The 24,582-nt window shown below is 42.2% G+C and overlaps 2 protein-coding genes across 3 annotated transcripts; one reads left to right on the top strand and one right to left on the bottom strand.

The window, feature by feature from the left end:
* The first annotated feature begins 9,131 nt into the window (after positions 1-9,131).
* LOC308146850 (putative oxidoreductase YtbE) lies at positions 9,132-11,951 on the top strand. The gene is made up of 6 exons (XM_080518803.1): positions 9,132-9,237; positions 9,958-10,255; positions 10,514-10,659; positions 10,915-11,054; positions 11,128-11,286; positions 11,375-11,951. Exons 2-6 carry the CDS (start codon positions 10,014-10,016, stop codon positions 11,552-11,554), a joined length of 867 nt encoding a protein of 288 aa, XP_080374929.1. The 5' UTR covers positions 9,132-9,237; positions 9,958-10,013; the 3' UTR covers positions 11,555-11,951.
* Positions 11,952-12,038: 87 nt separating this feature from the next.
* badb (BCL2 associated agonist of cell death b) lies at positions 12,039-16,740 on the bottom strand. Of its 2 annotated transcripts, none has more exons than XM_080518804.1 (4): positions 16,592-16,740; positions 15,853-15,987; positions 14,735-14,955; positions 12,039-14,612 (listed from the first exon to the last, which is right to left on the bottom strand). In XM_080518804.1, exons 2-4 carry the CDS (start codon positions 15,977-15,979, stop codon positions 14,472-14,474), a joined length of 489 nt encoding a protein of 162 aa, XP_080374930.1. In that variant the 5' UTR covers positions 15,980-15,987; positions 16,592-16,740; the 3' UTR covers positions 12,039-14,471. The 2 variants fall into 2 exon arrangements, with proteins under 2 accessions (XP_080374930.1, XP_080374931.1); XM_080518805.1 differs by lacking the exon at positions 16,592-16,740 and adding an exon at positions 16,274-16,370.
* Between the last annotated feature and the right edge of the window lie 7,842 nt (positions 16,741-24,582).

Raw genomic sequence — 24,582 nt, 5'->3', positions numbered from 1 at the left:
TCCGTAGCCTAATTTCAGGTTAACTGGGAAACTGAGAACAAAACAACAGCGTGAACTACTGCTTTAACAAATTAAAACGGTAATATAAGTACATTGTATTGTGCTTGTGATTTGAGGATGGTGACAATCTTATATAGTGACATTGGGCTAATTGTCATATTAACTCATATAAAATGATGAATTAACATCTCATTGTGTTAATGATGTACATTATTATTATCATTATTAATGTAGCTGGTGATTTTATCTTGAAGGAGGAAAAATACTGTCAAGTGCCAACTGTAGTGTCTATATCACTGATTCAAGATAGACACGCACGCACGCACGCACACACACACACACACACACACACACACACACACACACACACACACACACACACACACACACACACACACACACACACACACACCTTCTAAAGAAAACACAATTATCATCTTATGGCCCCTCTACCCCAAACATTCCCACTCCAGTTATGTCAATGGAAAACGGAATGTGTGACTTCGTCACTCTCACCCACACACACACACACACACACACACACACACACACACACACACACACACACACACACACACACACACACACACACACACACACACACACACACACACACACACACACACACACACACATTTAATGTGTTGACTGCAAACTGCATGGATGGACGTCCACAGTGTGTTTCTCATGATTCCATGCCAACCAGAGAGAGAGAGATGAGAGAGAGAGAGAGAGAGAGAGAGAGAGAGAGAGAGAGAGAGAGAGAGAAAGTATAAATCTGAATGGGCTGCAGTGGGAGAGAGATGTGAATGAACTTAGTTGAGACACACACATACACACACACACACACACTACTCCGGTGTGAGTCAGTGGATGACTGATGTTTGTATCGCCTAGTGGCCCCATCGTTTTCGGCTGCCATGGAAACCGTGGCGTCTTGAATGACTATAATATCATTAATGTGTCCGCTTCCACTTCTGCCCTGTTATTTTAATCTGTGTGGGTGTCGAAGTGTGTGTGTGTGTGTGTGTGTGTGTGCGTGTGTGCAGACGCCAGTGGATCCAGTATGTAGTTGCCTGTATATAAGCATACGATGTGTATGTGCGTGCACTGCCGTCACAGAAGGTGCAGTTGTGTGTGACTGTTATTGTAAGTCTGTGTTTGTGTCTTATTATGTCTGACAGGATATTGTGCATGTGGTCAAAATGTGTAAGTAGATGTGAGTGTAAGATAAATTACGTGTGTTATTGTGGGCGCAATGACAATGTGAGGAGAGGATTAGACAAAGTTTTCCTGTCTCTAAGATGATGTTTGAGTCAAGTTGACCTATTTACCCCCATGAAGAACACGTCTGCTGGCTCGGACACGTGTCCTTTAACCAAATGTACATCCTTTACTTGTTTTTATATATTTTCACATTGCAACAAATAGGTAACGAGCTGTAAATGGTGAAATGTTCAAGACACACACACACACACACACACACACACACACACACACACACACACACACACACACACACACACACACACACACACACACACACACACACACACACACACACACACACACACGTACACACACAGAACACTTAGCTAATTCAGATTGACAGGAGGAAAGCGGAGTTTCCACAAGGCGATCATTTTCTGCATGAGGACACACACACACACACACGCACACACACACACACACACACACACACACACACACACACACACACACACACACACACACACACACACACACACACACACACACACACGCACGCACGCAGAAGGAAACGTGAATAGAAATATGAACTATTTTTATCAAAACTTTACAAACCCCCCAAAAAAGAAATCAGCTGAATAAATCCATGTACACATTTATATTTATACCTCTGCTTGTACTTCTATAGAATTATAGAATGAACTAAGATTCTGCAGTAAGAAACAAGCTATCCATCGCTATCAAAATGGGCGGCATAGAACACAATTTAAGATCGAGACATTAGGATTCATTTGACATTCATTTATGAGTAAGTTTGCAGCTTCAATTAAGTATTTATTCATATTTTATATTGGCTTTGATGTTCATGATCCTTTGAAAAAAGGAAAGCAGTTTGAAGTTAGCGCCGAGGAATCAGGAGCTGATGAGAATGTGATTCGGCTGCTATTTTGGCACAGTGGCTAATGTGATCTGCATGTATGATTGGGTCAGTAAGTTTTACCCCACAGGCCCACAGCGACCCGCTGTAGTATACTGACAGCACTCAAATATCGAAGGACGCAAAACAACGAAAGACGACAAAGAAAACAAGGAATGGAACAAGCAACAGCATGTATTTATTGTGTGAAAAGCTGCATTCGAAAAAAGTGGAAAAAAAACCCCACTGAATATTTCTTTACATTGAAATATAGTAAAGTAGGAAACTCTGACAAATACAATAACGAACTATCTGCACACTCAGAAAACTAGAATTTATCGAACTGTCTTTAGTGAACCAGTGTGTCTTCATGAAACCTCGTGTCTTTGTCCGCCGTGCCCTCTGGAGAACAGGGAGAAGGGGAAGATGTAGCTGCAAAGAAAAAGAAAAACAGACGTACAGAAGCGTTCTCAGTCTGTTTTAGTGAACTGTATCTCTGCAACACAAGCCTCTTGGGCTCCCTCCATATGGCTGCTACTGTATGTAATTATCAGCATGAAATGACTAAACTGGTAAGATTGTTTGGCATGCTCGCTCAACATGTCGGCCCTTGATCTGCCCAAGGACATCTGGCGTCTGTCTCAACAGATATTTCACGGGAATATTGTCATTTCTGCACATGTAACAGCTGGATTTCCCCAATCCACTCTCATCTTTGACGATGTTTCCTCACAGAGCCGCAGCGCGAATCAGCCGCTGTCGTTCCCGTGAGTGTAAAAGTCAATCACAACTCGCAATGAGCAGAGCTGCTCTCACATTTGCTTTTCAAACAAAGTCCAACAGAACCAACCTGGCCAGTCGGGTCAGAAACCCCCCCTTCGCAGCTGTATCTTCATCATCATCATCATCATCGTCGTCCTCGTCTTCCTCCTCTTCCTCCTCTTCCTCCTCAGCTTCCATGTATCCTGCATCCTCAGTTCCATCAACTCTTTCGGTTGTTTTCTGCAAGAGAGCATGAAAAGAATTGAAACAAGTAGCTTTAAGCACAACATGCTCACGAGTTGACTTCAGGTCTTCGTAACCTTACCTCTGAATTAGAGCCACAAACATTATTGGTAACCACATTATCGTGCACGATGCGGGTTCAGTTGCAGAAATTCATGTTCAATATGAGCTTCATGAGTCTTACAGCTTTATTGGTTTAAGTTAATATAGTTCATTCAGTGAGTGCCAATCTTCACAGCCCAATGCTACGATAAAGTGAAGTATTTGAGAGTAAAATACACAAAGCTATCTTAATCAGTAGAGGTTCTTATGTATCAGACTAAAAGCAAAACACACAAGTTGCATTTCAAGACAAACAGACTGAAATTCTAACGCATGGAAAATATGGTTGAGCAAATACTTTCAGGTGTCAGTACTCGGCATGATGATTGATCTCTACTCTTCACTCCACTCACAAATATTGTTCTACGACTTACATTTTCAATACAGGCCTCTTTGAGCTCAGGTAAAAGTACATTATTCTGAGTTATAGGTAGATGACGCAGACATGTAAAAGCACTATTCATTCAATTTACATTCAGCCACGTGAAGTACGATTAACTTATTAAAATGTTTATCCATCTCTCGAATTTGCTCCTGCACGAATGCGTGGTTTCAAAAGGATCACCTAGAGATCATCTCAGTGTTCAAACCTAATCCCTTTTGAAAGCCTGCTAACTTGGATTGGCATTTCCTTCTCGCTGTTAAGAAAATAAATAACTCAGTGAGCTGACATAACGGGTTTAAATCATTTTTTCCACTTGAAAGTAATGCTGAGGGGGGAAAAAAACTGATAAAGAGAGAAGAAGTGGAAAAAAAAAAAAAAGTCCAAGTGGACAAGTGTAAAAATACAGAATGAGATGAGATGAAAGGGTGAGGAGGAAGAGGGGGGTAATTCTGGGACTACGTTGCTAATCAAACTGAAGCACATCAGCAGAAACACACGGCAACTTGCACTCCCTCGATCTGATGTAATGCTATTATTAACCTTAATCACACTTGTTATCCTACCTGTCTGCGCTAATGTTAGCCCGGGGCTTCAATAAAGACAGAGATGCTGCAAGTGTGTGTGTGTGTGTCTGTTTGAAGATCTGTTGGGGAGGAAATGAAGTTATGAGATGGAAATTGGAAGATGAATTGTTGGAATCAGACAATTTTAAACAACTGCGGGCTGAAATGACTTGAGTCTTTAATTTGACATGGGGCGCTGTGACAAATGAGCTAAATTGTTGGGAGCAATAGCTCAAACAGAAATGTGAGCTGAGGAGACGTACCTTGACCACGTGTGCTGGATCTTCCTTCACCTCTTCTTCTGCGTGTTTATTTCCCACATCCACCGTGCTGTAGATTAGACACAACCGTTGCCTTTATTAACTGACAACATGCACATTTCCAGATTTATTTCCAGATTAATTTCCAACAACTTGCATTGTTCTCGTTCTTCACAGTGCGCAAACTCTGAAGATCTTCATTCATCAAGTCAATCTCTTTTGACATGAAAATAGTTAAGGACACCAGAGCAGAATGATAGATCGAGTAGAAATAACAGCTGTCATTTTTCTTTCTTTCTTTCTTTCTTTTTTGTTTTTGTTCTGCGTTCACACTTGTCCTCCGAGTTGTCTGCTCCCATTTTTCCAGCTGGTTTAACAGAAAAGCACAGCACCTGTCGCTCTCGGCTCTCATGTAGACACAAATACCATCAGTGATGGGCCAGTGTGTCGAGGAACTCTTCAAGAACTGACAATATGTGTTGCGGTCTTTAAGTACTTCACACAGAAGTTGTGCTATATTTGTGCTACTTGTTGTCTGAACTTGAATATCGTTTTTTTTTTTTTTAATCTGCTATTGTGGAGCACCTCTGTTGGAACGTCCTGTGATGGTGACTGTGGTGGATATAATTCGATTAGAAAAGCTCAGTGAGATTTGATTTCCTGATGCTGGAGGGTCTGCTGTTGGCAGGATGTTTACACAGGCTGTGCATCGGAGTGTATCTGAAGAGCCGAGATCCTACAGTACGTGTGAGTTAAAACACCAGATCTTGTTTAATGACTGTTAACAAAAGAAACTTGTTGAAGTGTAGAGATAATTAGATTAAGGATAAGGTTAGAGTTCCTTCGCTTGTTTTCTGTTTCAAGACTGTATGACCCATTAGAGCATGTGTGTGAAGAAAAGTGGTCCTCATAATATGAATCACACACTCATTGGAAACAATTAGCAATAATCATTAATCACTTTAATGATGACTGTTATCGAATGTGACCATATTTTAGAAAATACATCTTTTACAGATAATTGACAATTCAGTGATACCAGAAGTGGCCCTGATGCCTCACAGCAAGAAACCTGCTGGTGGTCTGAAGGTTTCAATGATCTAGTCATTTTATTTCTACCAAGACCTCTTTGCTTAGTGTTGATATTTACATTGAGCGTGAAACCATTTCTGCTTTGTACAGCTCTGAGCTCCGAGACGCAAGGAAAATAGTGTCATTCAATCTCGTATGAGAGCAAATGCAGCCATAGATGGTTCATAAAGCTGGGAAAGAAACTCACTGAGTCAAAGATGGCATTCTTCTGACCTCCATGTCTTCAGCCAACTCCTTTATTATGGCCTCCTCTAGTGGCGACTCTGTCCTACGACGCTTTGGCTTCAGCGCAAGTGAACAGGGTTCAAGTCGAGGTACAGGCACCTTGTTCTTCTATAGAGAAACACACTGCAGTCATTTTAGGAACTTTGTTTAGTCGTCTTTGATTATTGCACTGTACTTTAAGGTAAAGCTATATGACATCCTGTGTGGAGTCCAACAACACAGCTTCAAACTGAGTATTTTTAATCTGGCTGAATGTACTAAAATATGAATTCAGATTATGTGCATTACACCGTGCACATGCATTACTCTAAACATGCAGTGTGTGGGAGATGATGTTAGCAGAAAAGAACAAATCAGACAAGACGCCTGCGAAGCTTGAACACGAGACAATAATCATGTAATATTTGAATTTGATAAAATGTTACCTTCTCCGTTTGAATCCCTGAAATGAAACAAAGAAATCTGCGTGAGCGTGTGAGATGACACCATGCTGGAGCAGTGTCTTATGGTTATTCTTTTTTCCGAAGCAAAATTCACAGCATCTCTTTAATATCACAGCAGAACTCACATCACAGCTTGAAAATAAGCATTTAACTCCTCAGCCAGTTAGAAGGAGGTGATTCTATTATGTTCAGTCTGGCTTTTTTTGATCAGATCCTTTCACTTGTTCAACCACTGATCTAGTCGTATATTCTTGATACGTAGATAAAGACACGGCCTTGAGTAAAAAACAACAACGGGTTACCGCTCATTAAGTTTAACATTGCATCGCAGTTCACTGGGGCTTTGTGTTTGAATGGCTGAGGGCATGCAGTCCTTTCAGGCGTTCAGCTACTTCTGGCTCCATTTTTACCATTGTCCAGGTTTTTCTCCACGTAGAGGATAAGAACATGAGGATAGACTCTCTGCCACGTGAGACCAGGTTCAGTGAAACTCTTCCATGGCTCCTTATCTGACGAGTCCAGCTCAGAAAATACAGATGAATCCAGCTCACGAACAGACAGATCAATGTTGCCTCTTGTTAACACGTACGGTTTTCAGAGTACATTGTTTTTTTAGCAGCATTAAAATGACCAGTGGTGGAGGGAACATTATTGTAGTATGTGGTGTTTTTGGGGTATTCTTTAATTGTGTGTTCTCAACTAAGTGGTTTGCAAAAGTATTCATACCCCTTGAAATTTTCCATATTTCTTCACATTGTAACCAAAAATGTATTTAATTGGGATTTTATGTGATAGATCAACACAACCTGCTGCATAAATGGATGAAGAAAATGTCAATTTCTTGTACAAATAAAAAATGAGATGAGAAAATGTCTTAAGCAACACCAAGACGAGGTGTAAGAGAAATTGGATTTAAAAAAAATTGGAATAATGTTATTTACTTGTTACGAAGGTGATGATGATGGTGAACACGTTGACAACATTGTCTCGCGTTTAGAGTGACAGACGAACAAACTAATGTAAAGGATACATGGATAGACGGTGTAGTGGGTGGAGGAGAAGGGCGTGAGATTGTTCAAGTTGCCAAGAACGGTTCGGACAATTTCCTGGAACAAAAAGAGTGTGGAGTTTTGCACATTAACTTCAATATGAAATGAACAAACCGAACAACGGCGATTAAAACAACAAATGTTGACACAGAAGTGAGTAGGTGAGGCGGTGCACGTTTACCTCAAATTCCTCATGGAAGCCTTCTTCACGGTTGAAATCGACACACCTGATAAAATATATTAAATATCCTATAATACACGAAACACATTACTAATATGAGAGTAATCAGAGCTGATTAAAATATACTGCACTTTAAGTACCGGTATGTCAATTGTAATTGATTCAGATTTCTGATAAAGGTTGCTGACCTCACAATCCTGCTGAGTTTCAAGTGCCAAACATTAACTACTATTTAGACATAAAGAGTATCTTTACTCACAAGGACATTTTTCTTACAGCTCAGTTTTATTCTAAAATGTTACCCCCTCTCTACGGGAAGACAGATCCTGTGGAGCCTCAGATCCTCTTCCTCCGCAGATGAAAAGAAACGTCGACACAAACTTGGGGAGCACACATCAGGGCATGTAATAGTGGTCGTCGTGGGAGGTGATTTTAAATAGAAAGGAGTTAAAAGCCTGAAACAGTATCAAGGGTTCTTCACTTGCCCGAGGCTCAGCGGTCTCCCCAGCTGATTTTAAGGTTGAAGAATATTTTAAAGAGCTTTAAAATACAGAATCCGGAGAGAAGGGGGTGTCGTGCATAGAACACTAATGGTGCAATCAGTAGAGTTTCTCTGGCATCTATGCCAGCTAAAGCTGTAGTGCACCTTGTTTGAAATGTAAGAAATACACTTAAAAAAAGAAAATGATCAAAGGTAAACAATGTCAAGTAACTATTCTTTTCATGCCCCTACCACAGACTCTGTGTAGACTTTGTTCTCAAACAAAGTGATTTCCTTTTGATTTATCTCTGGATAAGCAGTTAATCGGTTGTTGCACATAACTATTATAGAAGATGGTCGCCAAAATGTACTAAAAAAAAAGAGAAGAAAGCACCCCACAAAGTACAATTTCTAGCTCAGTAAAGCTTGGGATTTATCTGGTATCAATAACCCTCACTACTTGGCTGTATGCCTTGGGAACTGGAAACCATGTTTTTTTATGCTTTGACCAAACCATGGGAGGTAGTATACATAATTTAACAGTGGATAACAATGTCTGCCTTGCCTGAAGGTGCTGCCTGGCCTGATCTTGAACTTGAAGATGGTTCCATCCGCGTTAAGAAGTCGTGTTTCTGGGAAAGGGAACACAAAGGGCTGCAGTGGCATGGTTGACCTGCAATGGTTTGAGAAACACAGAAATTGTTAAATTATTGATGGAGTCATGGCCTTCAGCACAAATTGGAAAAAAACTAAATGAAAACAAGACAATTGTGTTTGTTTATGTTGGTAGTCTTTCCCATACATTGTGCCAGCTAACTTGCTGGCTCGCTAGCTATTCCACTTTACAGTTTTAAAAAATGAATTAATAAAACCGTTGCTATTCAAATCAATTTAAAGTACCTTCCTGCTGAAGCTCTTTAATTACCGTAAAGCCTCCAACAAGTAAGCAGCCTCGTCTATGTCTTGTCCTCCTTCACTCCAAATCTTGCCCCACAACAGAACTTCAACAGTTAAAAAGGAGTCTGTCACTCAAATCAAGTGATGCCTTCCGATTCGCCAGCGCCGCTAAAGTCCCGCCTTTCTCGCTTTTTGCTGTCGGTGATTCGCTGGATCCTCGTCCAATCAGGTCTGTGGAACCAGGTGTCACTATGGTGACGGCAGGGGAAAAAACCCGCCCAGGCGCTCACATGACTGTCAGCTGACCACGCGCCGCAGGAACCGGCGGAGGCAGCTAAAAGTTAGCTGAGTTTGTTTGTGTACATTTTTTTCCTCACGTTGGCAGTTTTCCGACGCACATCTCCATCGAAAGGACTCACGACCCTAAAGGTGGGGTGAAATGTTGACCACAGAAAAAACGTGTACTCTCTGCATTCAGTGCGCCACTCAGAATTAGTAATTTTGACGTTGATTTACGTCAGCCTCACGTCCCAGGTGTTTGTACCTGAAACAGCGTAAATTACGTCACGACGCGTGTTCTTTACATTATGTTCCTACATTTGAATGCTTTTTCTTATCAGCGTTTGACTGACATTTGCAGTGTCGCATTGCATCATATAACTGTGCGTTAGTGAGTAAGAGAGAAAGAAATATAAAGTGATCACTCGATTTAAATGACAGACTATTGGAACATTTATTTAATAAAACTGTTTTGCTGCACTAATACAGAACGTGCATTTCAATAGTATCACGTCAAAGACCAGTTTATATCACATCACTGATTTGCATGAGGTTTTTCACTTCTGATGTCTGAAAATGAAACTATTATTTGTGGATGATTGTTATTCAGAGGCGTGCCCAGTTATGGTTGAATGCATGATCTCAATGTTTGTTTCACATAATAGATTAAGAACATATTTTCCGTGATGACATGACACCTATTTGCAGTAAGTCTATTATGTACAGAATGCAACTGTTAAACTTCTGATTTTGCAGGAAAGTACAGTCACTTATCCAACCATAAGTCATATAGATGCCATAGAAGATGCATCATCCTGATAGAAAACATGATGCTCACTAAACTTTTTTTCCCTTCTTTGACATGTTTAGGCAGACCAGGGAATCTAATCAGCTACCACAGTGGACAAAATTGTCTGACAGACCAGATGTCCGCCTCCAGCCCGTCTGTTGCCCTGAACACAGGGGTTCAGATGCCCCTCCTGGGTTTGGGGACGTACAAGCTGCAAGGCTCCGAAGCAGTGCACTGTGCGGTGGATGCTGCCCTGGCTGCTGGCTACCGGGCCTTCGATAGCGCCGCTGTCTACCGAAACGAAGCTGACTTAGGTCTAGCTTTGCGGGAGCTGCTGCCCAAGTATGGCTTGACCAGAGAGGATGTTTTTATAACCAGGTGAGGAACAAGCTTCCACTATTTTTGCAAACATGCATGACTTTCATGACTACAGCTACAGCATAGATAATGTATTTAAAAGGGCTGTTTTGTAATGTTTTCGAGTGTAACAGCTAAAGTCCATAATGCAGACATCGACTGACTGAGGAAACATGTTTGTTTTGGCTTTGACTCACGGATGCTGACGTTGCCTTCTAGTGAGTTCAAGGTCATGAAATTCTTTTAGTGGTCTGTTCAGTCTTTTCTTTCTTGACGCAGTAAGCTGGGCCCTAAGGATCAGGGTGAGAGGGCTATGGCGGGAGCTCTTCACAGCCTGTCTCAGCTGGACTTGGGTTACATCGACCTCTACCTGATCCACTGGCCTGGCACACAGAGTCTTGCAGTTTCTGACCAGCGCAACCCAGGTAGACCTCGCGTTACGTCCGTGTATTCAGTCAGAAACAGAACTGACTGCATGACCTAAAGATTTGATTGTTTGAGAAAACGAATGCAGCACAATCACAGTAACACTTTTCATTTTGCCAAAGACTTTTGAATTATTGATGAATTAATCCTCTGCTGATCAGGAGATTGAGCCGTCGTTTCACATTTCTACTCTCCGCTGTTGCAGTTCTTAAGTAACCTTGAAAATTCGATACCTAATTAATGTTTGATTCCAGGCAATCGAGCTCTGAGTTGGGCCACACTGGAGGAGCTTCACAGTCAGGACAAGCTCAAGGCCATCGGCGTGTCCAACTATACCCCAGCACACATGAAAGAACTAATGCAGAGCTGCAAAATCCCCCCTGCGCTCCTACAGGTACGACCTCAGATAGAGACCGTTTCTAATCGGCGGTGTTGCATATGCATTTGTGGGTGCTTTTCGTCTCCAGGTGGAGTTTCACCCACGCCTGTGCCAGGCAGAGCTGCGGCGGGTGTGTGACGAGCATGGAGTGTGTTTCCAGTCTTACTCTTCGCTTGGTAAAGGAGAGCTGCTCACTGATCCCGTGGTCATGGAGGTCGCAGAGACCTGCAAACGCACACCTGCACAGGTGAATAACCACGCGGAATTTCTCATCTTTTGTTTGACGAAATTGTAAGACCGTTCCCGAACACGAGTGTGTTTCACTTCCCCTCAAGGTTCTGCTGCGCTGGACGGTGCAGCAGGGCGTCCCGACCCTCCCCAAGTCTTCGAGCCCCGACAGGATACGGGAGAACGCCCAAGTTTTCAACTTCACTCTGAGCGAGACGGACATGGACAGGCTGTCGGCTTTAGATTGCGGCCAGAGATATTGCTGGGATCCTTCAGAGGTGGCATGAAAGCTGTTCAGCACTGACAGTTATGGGGAAACCACAGGACACAAAAAAGAATTCAGTTTTTTAAAATCCCGTCTCAAGTCATATTGCTGGCATTGGCCTCCAAAGGGACTTTGGCTAAACGTCTTGCCTTATTCATGAATGTGCTCAGTCCCTTCTGATGTGTCAAATACACTGGGCCATTGTACAAACTGTGCATAGTGAGAATGGAAAATTTAAAGCAAGTTTTGCGACATACTGTTCATGCCATTGTACACCAAAGCCTTTCACGTAAGAGCCTGCTGACTTATTTTCTCTTTATAAGTCTGTTCCTCTGCTGTTGTATTTGGATTACTTCCCATATTATCTTTGCTTTCTGCTGTTCATCACAGATTTTCTTTTTAAACTAAATTCTTCAAACTTTCAAAGCCTCCTGATTGTATTTTGCAAAGTCAAAATGAAGACATGAAACCACTCTTAATTTTTTTTCTTTTTTTATTCGGGACAGCATATTACCAGAGGTTTCACAGCTGTAGAGAAAATACATTTACAAAAGTCATTAAAAACTGAAAAAGTGGAAATATTAAAATGTGACTTTCTCCACTCCGGATTCAAGTAATGCTAAAAGAATGGCTGCAGAACTCCCGGCGACCCCGGAGACGTGGCTCTTCCGGGGTTGTTGTTCACCGCCATTTGTGTCAAAAGCCCCCCCAACCATAACATGACCCTTTTGAATTCTGCACAAGTCATCTGAACCGGTTTTCCTCACAGTCGGGAGAGGAAGCGCTCCTCTACGTAGTCTATTGTGCTTTTTTCTTTTTCGTCCGGAGCAAAAACGCGAGACGCGGCGAGCAGTGAAGTTTTAAGGCGGTAACTGGATATACGGAGAGAAGGCTGGCCACGTGGCTCCACGGCACCGGGCACAGCGTGATACTGTGCTCAAAATTAGCTGAAGTTCATTTTTTTTTTAAAAGGAGTAAAGCATTCATATCTGGCATCAACACCATGCATATATCCTCTGCCAGCTGGTTCAACTGTACGACGTGTGTCGCAGCACACTTTTAGTAGCGACTTGTTAAAATGCACAAAACGGAAATACTGCATTTTTTACTTATATTTTTTTTGCTTCATGTTGCAACTGTTTTTCTAAGAAAAATTATATAAAACAACAAGGTCACTCTTTGTTCGATAGAAACTAGTTTAGACAGTCTGTTGAAGCACAATCAAGAGTTTTGAAGCACCGATGAAATTTTCTGGGACACTTGCTTTAAAATCAAGTTGGGAAAAAAAGTAAAAAGATAAGAAATTTGTTTTAAAAAAAAAGCCAAGATTTTAGTAAAAAGACAATACAAATGCAGCCCCCTTAGCCTGCACATCTGAGCACTTCACAGTTCGACCCTACCGGTCGAGTGGAAGAGAATAAGACACGAGTAGAACAAACCTTTTTTTTTTTTTTTTTACCATTTTCAACAACCACATACTGATAGACAAGTCACCGTTAGCCTAATCGTGTTCGCCGAGCTGAGTAGAAGCGCCGACCCTACGGATGCCAACTTCGGTAAAGGTCACATGCTGTATGGTATGTGCCATTTCATCTCCAAGAATAGCAAATGTAGCATCAGATCAGAGCTTCTACAGGCAAAGCTCGACACGCTTAAGGTCTCATATTAGTCACATCCCAATGCAAAGCAAACAAATTAAAAAAAAACCAAACAAATCTGACACAAGAAACTGATTTGTCTATAAAAAACAGTCTCCACTGTTATATATTTTATATGTGACTGGATTCCCCAGATCTAAATGAGACCAAAGGCTAATGCGCTGGCTCCTTAAACAGCAGATTATTTATCCCACTTCTTTGATGTACGCACAGTCACATTAGTCTCAACATGGATTGTACACTGCCTATTGCTCAGCTTGCCAAGCTAATGGAACAGCATGGAAACCTGCTATATAGAATTCTGGCTGAACTGCCTGTTTAACACGCCCAGGTCGTGCCATTTGATAAAATATCAACATATTTACACATAAAATTCAACAATTTTTTTTTTTTTTGCTCATCCAAGGCTTTATAAAGATAGATTTATATTGGTTTGTGCTTTTATTTTTTTATGTTTAATGTCATCTATAATCTAACCCTGAAGTTTTACAAAAAGATATTATTTGCAGAGCATCAGATTGTCCTTTAACAAGATTGTTCTTTTTATTTGAGAAATAAAGCGGTTACTGGTAGTCGAGTACAGTTGTTTGAAGTGGCGTCGGTTTTGTAAAGTAGCGGAGCGGGAAGCTGGATGAAGGATTGAAACCCTTTCAAAACTGCGCTGGCGCTGCCTGCGCTGATTGTTTTGGCACAGACGGCTCTTCATGAGCTCGCGGGGCGCAAAAATATTTTGGAGCCGAACGAGCCTCAGTTAACGCAAAGACGCTGCCGATGCCAAGGAAGGAAATTCTCAACAGCGCTCAAGGTGGCCTTGGATTGTCAGGTGTGTTGGTTTCAGTTCATTTGTCTCCTCATCTCCAGCATGTTGCATAGCGTCGATGTGAGAGACAACGAAACGTTGAGTATCTAAACTGACTGCTCTCTACAGTGCAGGACTATACAAATCTTGGTTTTTTTCTCTTCTTTTTCTAGAAATCATGTCTCCTCCCGCGACTCTGTATTTCAACAGTCCATCCTCAGGCCGGACCAACTTTTACCATCGCACAACGGGCTGCCCAAACAATATTGGTTACATCACAATCAATACAAATACAAATTTACTCAAATGTAGTTACCAATGACGTATAAAAATGACATGTTCAGGTCTTCAGCACGTCTTCGTGTTTGGACTGTTCTCCTTCCATCACAGGTCACACTGTTCTGTATCGTAACTGCCCCCTTGGCGTCCTTGTCGCTGTCGCCTGATTCCGTTCCTCCGTCGCTCCCACGTAGCGTCCCCCGCTACTCTGTGCGGTCGTGGTTGTGGTTTTCATGGTGGTTGTTCTCTCCCTCGCTCTCCTGGTGGCTGAAGAGGTAGCTCCACCAGCTCCTGGAGTGATGGATCTGTCTGGCTGGGTCTGGATTCCTCAGCTTCTTCATCTCCTGCACCGCGAAGAGAAAAACAGGTTTAAAACGAGGCGCTCGCAACGAAGAAAGACCAAGAGGAAGTTGATGGAGCCACAAAGGGTTCGAGTTTGTCCCTTTCATCAGAAATTCATTCTCACCCCTTTATCCAGCAAACTGTCGAATTCGTCGCTCATCCTTCGAAGCTTCTGGCCGTACTTCTTGGCGGCCCACAGGGCCGGGGGAGCCGATTTGGACCGCCCCCGGAACGGAGCCCCCTCTGTGGGCGTGCCGGCCTCCTCTTCCCCCCTGGCCTGCAGCTCCTCGTCTCTGGAGGCCGTGGAAGCGATGGACTCCGAGTTCAGCCTGATTCGACCAGTTGCTACACCAGGAAAGGAAAAGGTAGGTAGTGGTTGGCGATGAGAGGTTGCGTTACATAAACAATGTAGAGATGATATTTTTGTTGGTAGTAAATGATCTGAGTGAAAACTCCAGGAAGTATACAAATGCACCCCTGTCACGCCACTGAATAAAGACATTTTAAATGCAAAAATAACCCAGATTACTTAAACGGCAATTTCATTTTACCATGACGGACAGAGCCTCTGTGTACAGGATGTCTCTGAGGTTTAGTGTTTTGAAAACAATGTAGTATTCATGTTGAGACACGAGTAGGTGCTGTTTTTACGCTCCTAAACATTGAAACACCTTTAAACTGTCTTTCTTCATTGTTTTGGCTCACTCAGTATGGCTTGGTTGTAAGAAAAATAATGTCTCCAGATGATGGGAGTAGTAGACTGTATGTAGACCTTGTTGGAGAAGCACTATTAAATTCCAGCATGAACAGCACACACCTCATTCAATGTTGAGAATGAATCCCGCTCAGAACTATTTGCTACGACCGCATTGCGCATGTGCAGCAGAAGCATTTTCAAATAATTCAGTTTTCATGTAAGCAAACATGCAAAACACCAAAAGGAGTTTGCAGTTTCCCTTGAATACAGGGCCTAAATGAGAAAGGAACAAATGTTGGCAAAGTTCAGACTCAATAAGGAGACAGTGGACTCTCCTAAGCTCCGTTTTGATTTGCCCTATTATGTAAAGTCTCCAAGATGTTGTCACGATAACCTGGCACACAAAGGCCACGGCTTGAATTAAAATAAAGCACTGTGGGAATCACACCATGAAGAATGGAGACGGTAGCATCAGTGTAAAATGTGGTAGAGGTTTTGAATGAAAGTGAGTGGATGCAGCAGAGCTGGTCACTGTGTTTTCTCACCTAGTCTGAGTTCAGGTAAGGTGAGGTTGTGACGCTGGCGGACATGCTCCCCTCCTTCTGATGTTTGGTTGCTTTCCTCCTCTTCTGGCTCGGACTCACTGTCTGAAATCGTGAACTTGGTAGTCATCTTGACATCTGCAAAGATAAGAGTGATAATACAACTTTGAAACTGGAAATCATAGCGTATACCTCAGTGATTGCATGCACAGCAAAAAAAAAAAAAAAAAAAAAAGCAAAAAACAAAACAAGACTGATCACAGACATGGTATTTTATATCAGCAAAATATCAGTTGAACAACTTTAAGGGTGCAAAAAGTGAGACTGCCGCAGCGTTACTGCCATTTTATTAACATGCAACACATCAGGAAGTTTATCCAGACTCGTAAAATGGCATCGTCCATTGTGAGTGTGATCCGGCCACCTGTGTAACACACCCAGCAGCCTCTCGTCCCCTCCGACGTTAGCCGGTCCAAAGGTATTTCACAGATAAGCGCCTTGTTTTTTGGCAACACGCAACGCAATTTCACGGGGGCGCTATTAACGTGTTGTCACGGTGCCGGCGAAGCGGAAGAAACCCGCGGCTCTGCCCGGTCAAACCCTCGCCGACTCGCCTGTTGTGTTTGTTGTTGACTGAAGAGGACAAAAGAAACTTCCCACAGGGCGGAAGCCGCCGGTGGACAATTTCAGCGAGGAGCGACGCGCGTCGACACGCAAACGCTTGCGAGACAAGTCTACTCACCCGAGGTCTTTACAGTGTGCGGCCGAAAAGTGCGAGAGTGTGCGTTGTTAGCCTCATGCGGGCCGCGGCTGTTGTTGTTCTTCTCCTCTTTTCGCTCCACGATACACTTTAGCCTCGCGCTCGCCCAATCGCAGAGCGTCACTGCTCCGCCGCGGCGCGCTGACGTCACTGTTGCGAGCGAGGACTGGGCCGGGCGGGGCTTTTTGTTTGTCTCCGTTTTTTTTTTTTTTACCGTAATGTGCAGCACACGTGCGCAAGAGGCTTTCTTGCGTGGACGGTGATGTGTGATAACACACAACTTCTTGATCCACACAAGCAGGGCATTCATCTCAAAGGGCCGGGACGTTCTGTGCTTTGTTTGCATGTTTTCGCGGATCCCTCTCCCATATTGTAAACACGAGTTATATGTTAGTAAACAACCATTTCTATTTTCCCTGTGATAGACTGGAGACATTGTCCGTCCTTAACCCTTTGTTGCCAAATAAAGCATAATAAAACAGGGGCCTAAATAGACCTAGGAATTCGTAAGCCATTGACTTTTTAACAGTTTTTTCGATAATATTCTTAAAATTGGATATACATTGACACTGTAGGAATTTAACTGTATAGTTTTGCAAAAGTATAGACATTTTTAAATGTATACTCAGTGCGACAACAACTAAAAGTTTATATCTGTCTATATCTATCTATGAAATTGGGCTGTTTGTGGCTCCTGAACTAAAGTGAGTTTGACACTGGTATAGAAGAAAAAAGTTGCTCTGTTTTGAAGCAAGATATATTTCTTTACTATAACATTTGTAATTAGTCCCAACTTTTTTGTACTCACCTCAGAAATATTTGAAAATTGCAAGAAGAAATGTTTGTCTTCTCTTATAATCACTTAATAATAAGATAGCCACATATAAATATCCTGAAGTCAAAATTAGCAAATAATATTGGCATAATGTGTAAAATCCAATCAGTATTGCGGTAGATCAAAACTTATTATATAACTCCTTTATTTCTTCCATATCTGAGTTATGGTGTGGAAATATGGGGAAATAATATGTTAATAATACCGGTAGTTATAAAAGTGAACTAATGGAGAGGAATTTCACAGTGCAGTTGACGAAAGCTTCAGTTCAGCTACTTTATGTGTCTTTACAAAACATGTATTTAGTCTGACGTCGGGACCCGGCTTTTTATACATGTTTCTTTCCCTGGCCATTGTTGAGCTACTTTATGCTTTATTTGTCTTTATAAAACGTGTTTTAAGTCCGACATGCTTTTTTTTTTTTCCTTCCCCACCGTGATTCTAAACTAATGTTGAGCCACTTTTTCAAAGGAACTATGTGTCTTAATGTGTAAAAATACATTACTGTTCATCCTACGTCACTGAAATGTTACAAATGATTCACTTATTATAATAAGTCGTCTATCTGGGAATCGTCTATCTGGGATGAAACTTCACAACTTGCTTTGTGCCTCTGGTGAAGTGGGAAACACCAACATCTCCAACTGTAAAGAAAATGGCCAGAAGGGTCTCTGGAGACACTCCAGGGGTGCTTTGAGGTGACAGACTGGCCGGCACCCTGTGAGCCCCATGGCGAGAACATCAACAGCCTCACAGAGTGTGTGACCGGTTATGTAAACTTCTGTGTGGATGTTATCAACCCAACCAACACTGTCCATTGTAATGCTAACCACAAGTCATGGATAAGTGCCTGGGAGGAACCAACCCCCCCCTTTAAAGCCTCTCACCTCCCCCCATGTAACCCCCACTGACTGAACTCCCACTGTCTGCACACCTCCCCAGCAGAGGATTGCCCGCTTCAAAGCATCACAGAGGTAGATGTGGAGCTGAGGAGACTCAACACAAATAAAGGGTGAATGGACAACTTGTCCACAGCACTGCGACCCGGACACAGTCGCGGACCTGACTGGTTTTTCCGCCCTGGCAATAGAGTATAAATGCAACCCCGGACAACTCGTTCACGGATGAGATTTCAGAATTTTGAGGAGAAAATAAATCCTGCACAATGTACTTTTACATATTATTTCTAATTGATATTTTCTATGTTTCATATATCTAGTATATGTCCATATATATTTAGTAGAGTATGGCTTTGTTTTTTTTTTGTGCACATGATGACCCCCCCCCCTCCACGTGTCAAATAATTCACCCCAGGCAAAGTAATCTTATTCAAAGATTAAGTTTGAAAATGTGTTGTAATTCCTGGTCTGACCGGCAGATGGGGTGGTTGTATTACAAACTGAGCTGTGGTGGCTTCAGCTCTGCCTCTCTTTGGTCACACACTTGCTTCAATCTTCTGCTATGAAAGGTTGCTATGATTTACAGAAAAAAAAAAGAGAACAGATGATCGAAAACCAACCAACAGCTTATTTAGAACTGCAGCTGAGCGCTGACATAATATCACTTGCAACACGTTGGCATTTTTTCATGATGTCAAGTTGTGGATACACCAGGAAAATTGCAAAATCAAAGCCGGGTCAATTGGAGGGGAATACACTGTTTCTCACTTCCAAAAATTCCTGTTGTGTAGAAATGTCTTTGTCAGTGTGTTGCTTGGAGGAAAGAGCACGGACCCCTTCTTGGTAGAAAACCTGTAGCTGTACGGCTGTGTGCAAACTCCTCTGGTCGTCTCTCGTACTTCCTTCTCATCAACAGGAATATCAAACCTGTAATTATCTACCATTTATATTTAGCTCTGCTTTGATTCCTTTCCTCCAGCCCTACGTCATCCTTCTCTCCCTCCTCATGTGCATTAAGAGGCTCTTGAAGCCCAATGGTTTAGCAAAGTCAGTCGCTGGCACTTGAATATGGGAGGAATAACTGTGTTGTGGAAAGTGCGACTGGATTCGAACTGATGTGATGCAGCTTCTTCTGGTCGGGTGCTTCCAATTATTGCAAATGTGACTTCCTAAGCTGAGACAATCATCTAAAGTCAGCTTTCCATACTCTGGGATTGAGCAGCTTGGGAAAATGTGCTTCTTTGAATTGTATTTCTAGAGGGATTATGTGGAAGAAAAAAAAATTCCAGAGAGTTTTGGTTGGATTTGGGTGACATTTGAGAACCACACAGTTTTATTCATGTTAATCCATGTGGTGTGCTCAGTTGTTACACCATCCATGGGAGCATGTGAAGGTGAGCATGATCCGTCACACTTTCTGCATGGGCAGAATGATCATTCTGGCACAAGCACTGACAAAGAGTGTGTGTTTATGCATAAGTCTGCTGTGTTTAAGTGTAATCTGAAGGAGCCATACAATTAGCATCCATTTATATCTCTCTGTACTAACCTCGCCCTGCCTCCGTGCTCCTCATCTGGTGGTTATTTTGGGAAATGGAGGCGTATGCACTCCCACACTGTCTCCAAACCACCACTCAGTGTGTATGAGTATCCCCATGTGTGTGTGTGGCTTTTTCAAAGCCAATGCAGCAGTGTTTTTAAGCAGCTCCTGAAATGTTCCTTTCAATCTAATGTCAGGTCTGTGCCTGTCTGCTGCTGCTGCTGCTGTACTCGCTGTTCTTTCATATGTTTGCCCTCGCTGTAGCGCCAAGTTCAGCAGTGAACATGTAGTTCAGGGTGAACTACATGCTGGAGCTGGTGACACTGCAGGTGTTTGAATGATGTGAAATGAGAAAGAAAGATCGCAATGAAAAAAAAAAGTTGACTTTTTATTCCCTGCAAAAAGATCAATTCTGCACATCCAAGTGGGAACCAGACACAGTGAGGCACATAAGACACTGGCAAACTATTAGATGATAAAGGATGAAATACTGGAGGCGAACAGAGATTTAAGAAGTGTTTGAGAGCGAGAGAGAAGTGAAGAAACAGGAGAGGCAAGGAATAAGCAATGAATGTAACAGAGTTTGATAATGGCGCACGTGGAAAGACTGGAGCACAGAACATAACCTACATCAGAGTGAATTCTCTCCTCCAGCCTGCTCTTTCCACGACAGCCCTTTCATCACGGCTCCCGGTACATGCTCATTATACGCAGACCGCTCCCTCGCCGTGTAACTAAAGACACCCTGTGATCATAGGGCTGACATATCGCAGCTTTCTAATTTGATCCACCCCACCCTTGTCTAACCTGCTGGTATTACAGTCGAGCTTTTCTAAAAACTTAAGTCGGCTGAGTTTTCTCTAGCGGGTACTGTTCCAATAGAATAAATAGACTCGGCTCTTGAACTTTTTCCTCAAACACATCGGATGGAGGAAACTATCTCATTGCAGCTCATGTTTTCTCTCTTTGGTCCGTGTGGATTGGATTAACCATACCAACTCTTAGGTCTGTATACTGGTGTGGAATACAAGTTGTTTGACGTTGTTTAGTATAAAACACAAAAGTGCAACTACCTTGACTTTGTCAATAAGTAATCCACCCTCCCTCTTAAAATCAATACTATTTACACATTCCGTTGACTGCAGAGGAACCACAGTATAAAGCGAAGAAGCAGTCTGCCTGTGCACCAACAGTTCAGTGTTTTTGAGGAGACAAACAGTACACCAGCTTCAGAATTTGTGGTAGCTGAAGTTTCTCTGGTAAGAGCCAGATTGAATGTTTCTTCATCTGCCGTGGCTCAGTTGGTAGAGCAGGTCACCTTACAATCCAGAGGCTGATAATCAGATGCCCCAGGCACCTTAAACTGGCTCCTCGATCATGTGTGTTTGATTGAGTGGGAGAGTGAATTAATGTGACTGATCATGTAAAGTGCATTGAGACTTTTGAAATGAAAAAAAAAGTGCTGTATGAGCACAATCGACTTACTATTTCTATAAAGCCCTCGGCAAGAATGTAACCGAGCAGAATTCCCAAAATGTGCTTGGTTGACAACGTACTATGATTAACCTCTGGCTTGCCTTTCCTGGATGCTGTCTCTCCCTCCCTCCTTTATTCTGTCATAGTAGCTTTATAAAAAAACAACCAACTCTTTAATATCACCCCTTATGAAGGAGTTGTCTTCATGTGGTTGGCGTGGTGTGGGTGGGTTCAGAGAGTTATGGCGGGTGTGTATAAAGGCTGGTCTGAAACAGAATGTCCTCCATATGCGATCTTTGAGGTGTGTGCTTACATGTCTGTAATTGTGGATTTTCCGACATGCTCTATTTTTACGCCACTCTGGCTTTTTTTGTACTGTCTCCTAGATTATGTCTGCTCGTCAGCAAGACATAATCTATAATTCTACATCAGATGTCAATTGATCCCAACTTCTATCCTACATTGCAGCCGTCATAATTACGATGACCACTAGATGGCCCCCATGAATCTTTCCTTCTGATTCCAGTGGATGAAGCTGCTGTTGTGGCGTTGATGCCTGTTCATGCCAGATTTTGCCAAACACCAAATGAAGTCAATTTTTCCCATTACAATTAACAAGCCACGGACATTTCAGTTACTGTGCACAATGCCTCTGTTTCCCCCCCCCCCCCCCCCCCGTCTCGAACATGAGCGGCGGGTAATCCATCCTCCTTAAAGATTGCATTTGGTTTGTTTTGACAGTGATGAGAGGCAGGGAATTGGATGGAAAGGCAGAACGTGGACCAAAACAAGCCGCGCTTTCAGCTCGGATGAAAAAACAAGGTATTCGCATTAGTAAATTCATCTTCCTCCCTGCCTGATATTTTTCCTTTTCGTTCCACCAACTCACCCGACATTTGCCTCTTTACTCTTTCGTCTCCCATCCACCTCGACTGCATCTCGCCTCTCTGTGTTGATTCCTCCATGCATTCCTCCTCCCATTCATCACCGCTGTTTGTCATTTTCTCACTTCCCTCACCCCCCCTTCTCTTTCTCCCTCTCTGCATCCTTTTCTTGTAGTTTCACTTCTGCCTCCCCTCTCTTTTCCTTTAACCCCGATCATTCCATTCGCTCTTGAATCTGGGTTGCTTACTGAACTAGTTCAAGACCTTGCTTGCTGATGGCATCATTGCCACTGTTTAATTGATGCTGTTTGATAGAGACAAGCTGCTTATTGAACTCAGTCAGGCGGCAACACAGTCTGAAGGGCCTGACTGGAAAGAGGAACGAGTTTAAACCACGAGGTAAGTAAGCCCTTTTTCTTAAGGAGGCAATTCCAAATGTGGACCTTTAATTTATGAAGAGCTGCGAGTGCATTAAGCCACAACATGGTTCAATCTACTCGTATTTATACTTCTCACTCTCAGTCTGTGAACCCCATTTTTCTTTATTTTACTTTTTATTTTACTCTAGCCTCAGTCTGGAGTTGGCGAAGTTCTGCTGAGGTGTGCGGAGGCTGCAGCACAATTACAGATACAAAGCACTGAATGCTAATGAGAAGTTACTCTCTGACTGCTGGCTCCAGCGGGTCCCAGTCAGCAGAACAGAAATGAGATGAGTTACTGTAACATTAGCATAACAATACAAATGTGCGCTAAAATAATAAAATAAAGGCTGTGATAGATGGCCGTCATTACGGAGAAATGAATAGGGGCTCATTTGCCATCAAACCAATGTATTCCTCAATCTGTTCCCCCAAGACTACTGGATTTTGTTCAAGCTTCACACAGGGTTGCGTGTCAGATATTCAGCATGACTCGGATTTTGATGTTGTACAATGGGTAAATATGTAGGCTACTTGTATATACAGTATATGTGTGTGTTTGTGTGTGGTGATATGAATCATAGCGAAAGGTCAGTATTGCTTGGGGGGGGAAGAAACAGAGGAGACAGAGTGATGAATTGCACTTTGAGATCATTTTCCTTGCACCACCGCAGGTTAGATTGAACCGTGCAGATGTACAGTGTGTATGAGACACTATTTTAGAAAAGCGCAGGTTCATGCATGTGGAGGTTCAGCATTTCTCAGAGGATATCCATCGTGGAAAGTTTCAAATAATACATTTATGTTGTTTTTGAATGTAAATGTGCTTGTATATAATAATGTAAAATTGTGCTTCAAGCAGAAGTTTTGCATCACATGCAAATTTTACACCTTTTCAAGAATTTGAAATAGAATAGCTGCACTAAAAACTAAACTACACCAGGCAATCATTAGAGCAGCATTAGCATTAGAATTAAAGCATCCTGATTATGTGGTAATAACCTGAACATACTGAGGGTATTCCAGTTACTACAGGTTTATTTCTTCTTTTGAGATTTGATGAGGATGGGATAAGTAGGATACAACCCTCTTCTCAAACAATCTTTGATAAGGAAAGGACTGGAGGAAGACTACGAGAAGATTTTAGTAATTACACTTGTGATTTTGTTGTGGAGCGTATTTGTCTTTATAACAATCACATTACATTATTCAATTATAAAATGTGTGTTTTGTCAACTTCCAGGTAATCTAGTGATGTTGATTCTTCATGATATATATTATCACAAAGTGTTTTGTAATTTTTATTTGGGCAGAAAATCCAAAAGGATCTCCAAATGATATATCTAAGTTTTTTCACTATGAGGAAAAATAACTGTAAGTGGTGTGAATTTCAAACAACGGTTTGTCTGGAGTTCCTGTTTCAGACATTGAGAAACAAACAAAAAAGACAATTAAAAAAAAACCAACTCATTGACTGGAAAAAGTAGTCACGTTTGCTGTCAATATTGCACGTTAAGATGTGTACTTAAAATCATACTGTGATGTCACAATATATCTGAATAACAACAAAAACCCCAACATCTTTACCTTTTGACAATACACCTGTGGTTCAGCTGCTCCTTAACAGGGTGGCACAGTTGATCATGTGATTTCATATTTAACTTGACAAAACTTCATCACTCAACGTCATTCTGTAGCCTGAACATTCATGCCTGTAACTATCTGTAGAGGGATTACAAATGCATTTCTAGGGTAAATCAGTACAAAATATACCAGGACAAAGATTCATGACCTCAAGCCACATTGAGCCACTGCTCACAAGCCTCTGGTCTATACATAAGCATGTGCAGAAGGTTTTTTTTTTGTAGTCGTGTAATTTGGCTTGAATTGTATTTTTGTCCAGGGTGGAGCTGAAAAAGT

This window comes from Blennius ocellaris (assembly GCF_963422515.1).
Source record: "Blennius ocellaris genome assembly, chromosome: 23".
In the NCBI taxonomy this organism is placed as follows: Eukaryota; Metazoa; Chordata; class Actinopteri; order Blenniiformes; family Blenniidae; genus Blennius; species Blennius ocellaris.
This window is presented reverse-complemented; position numbering and strand designations above follow the sequence as displayed.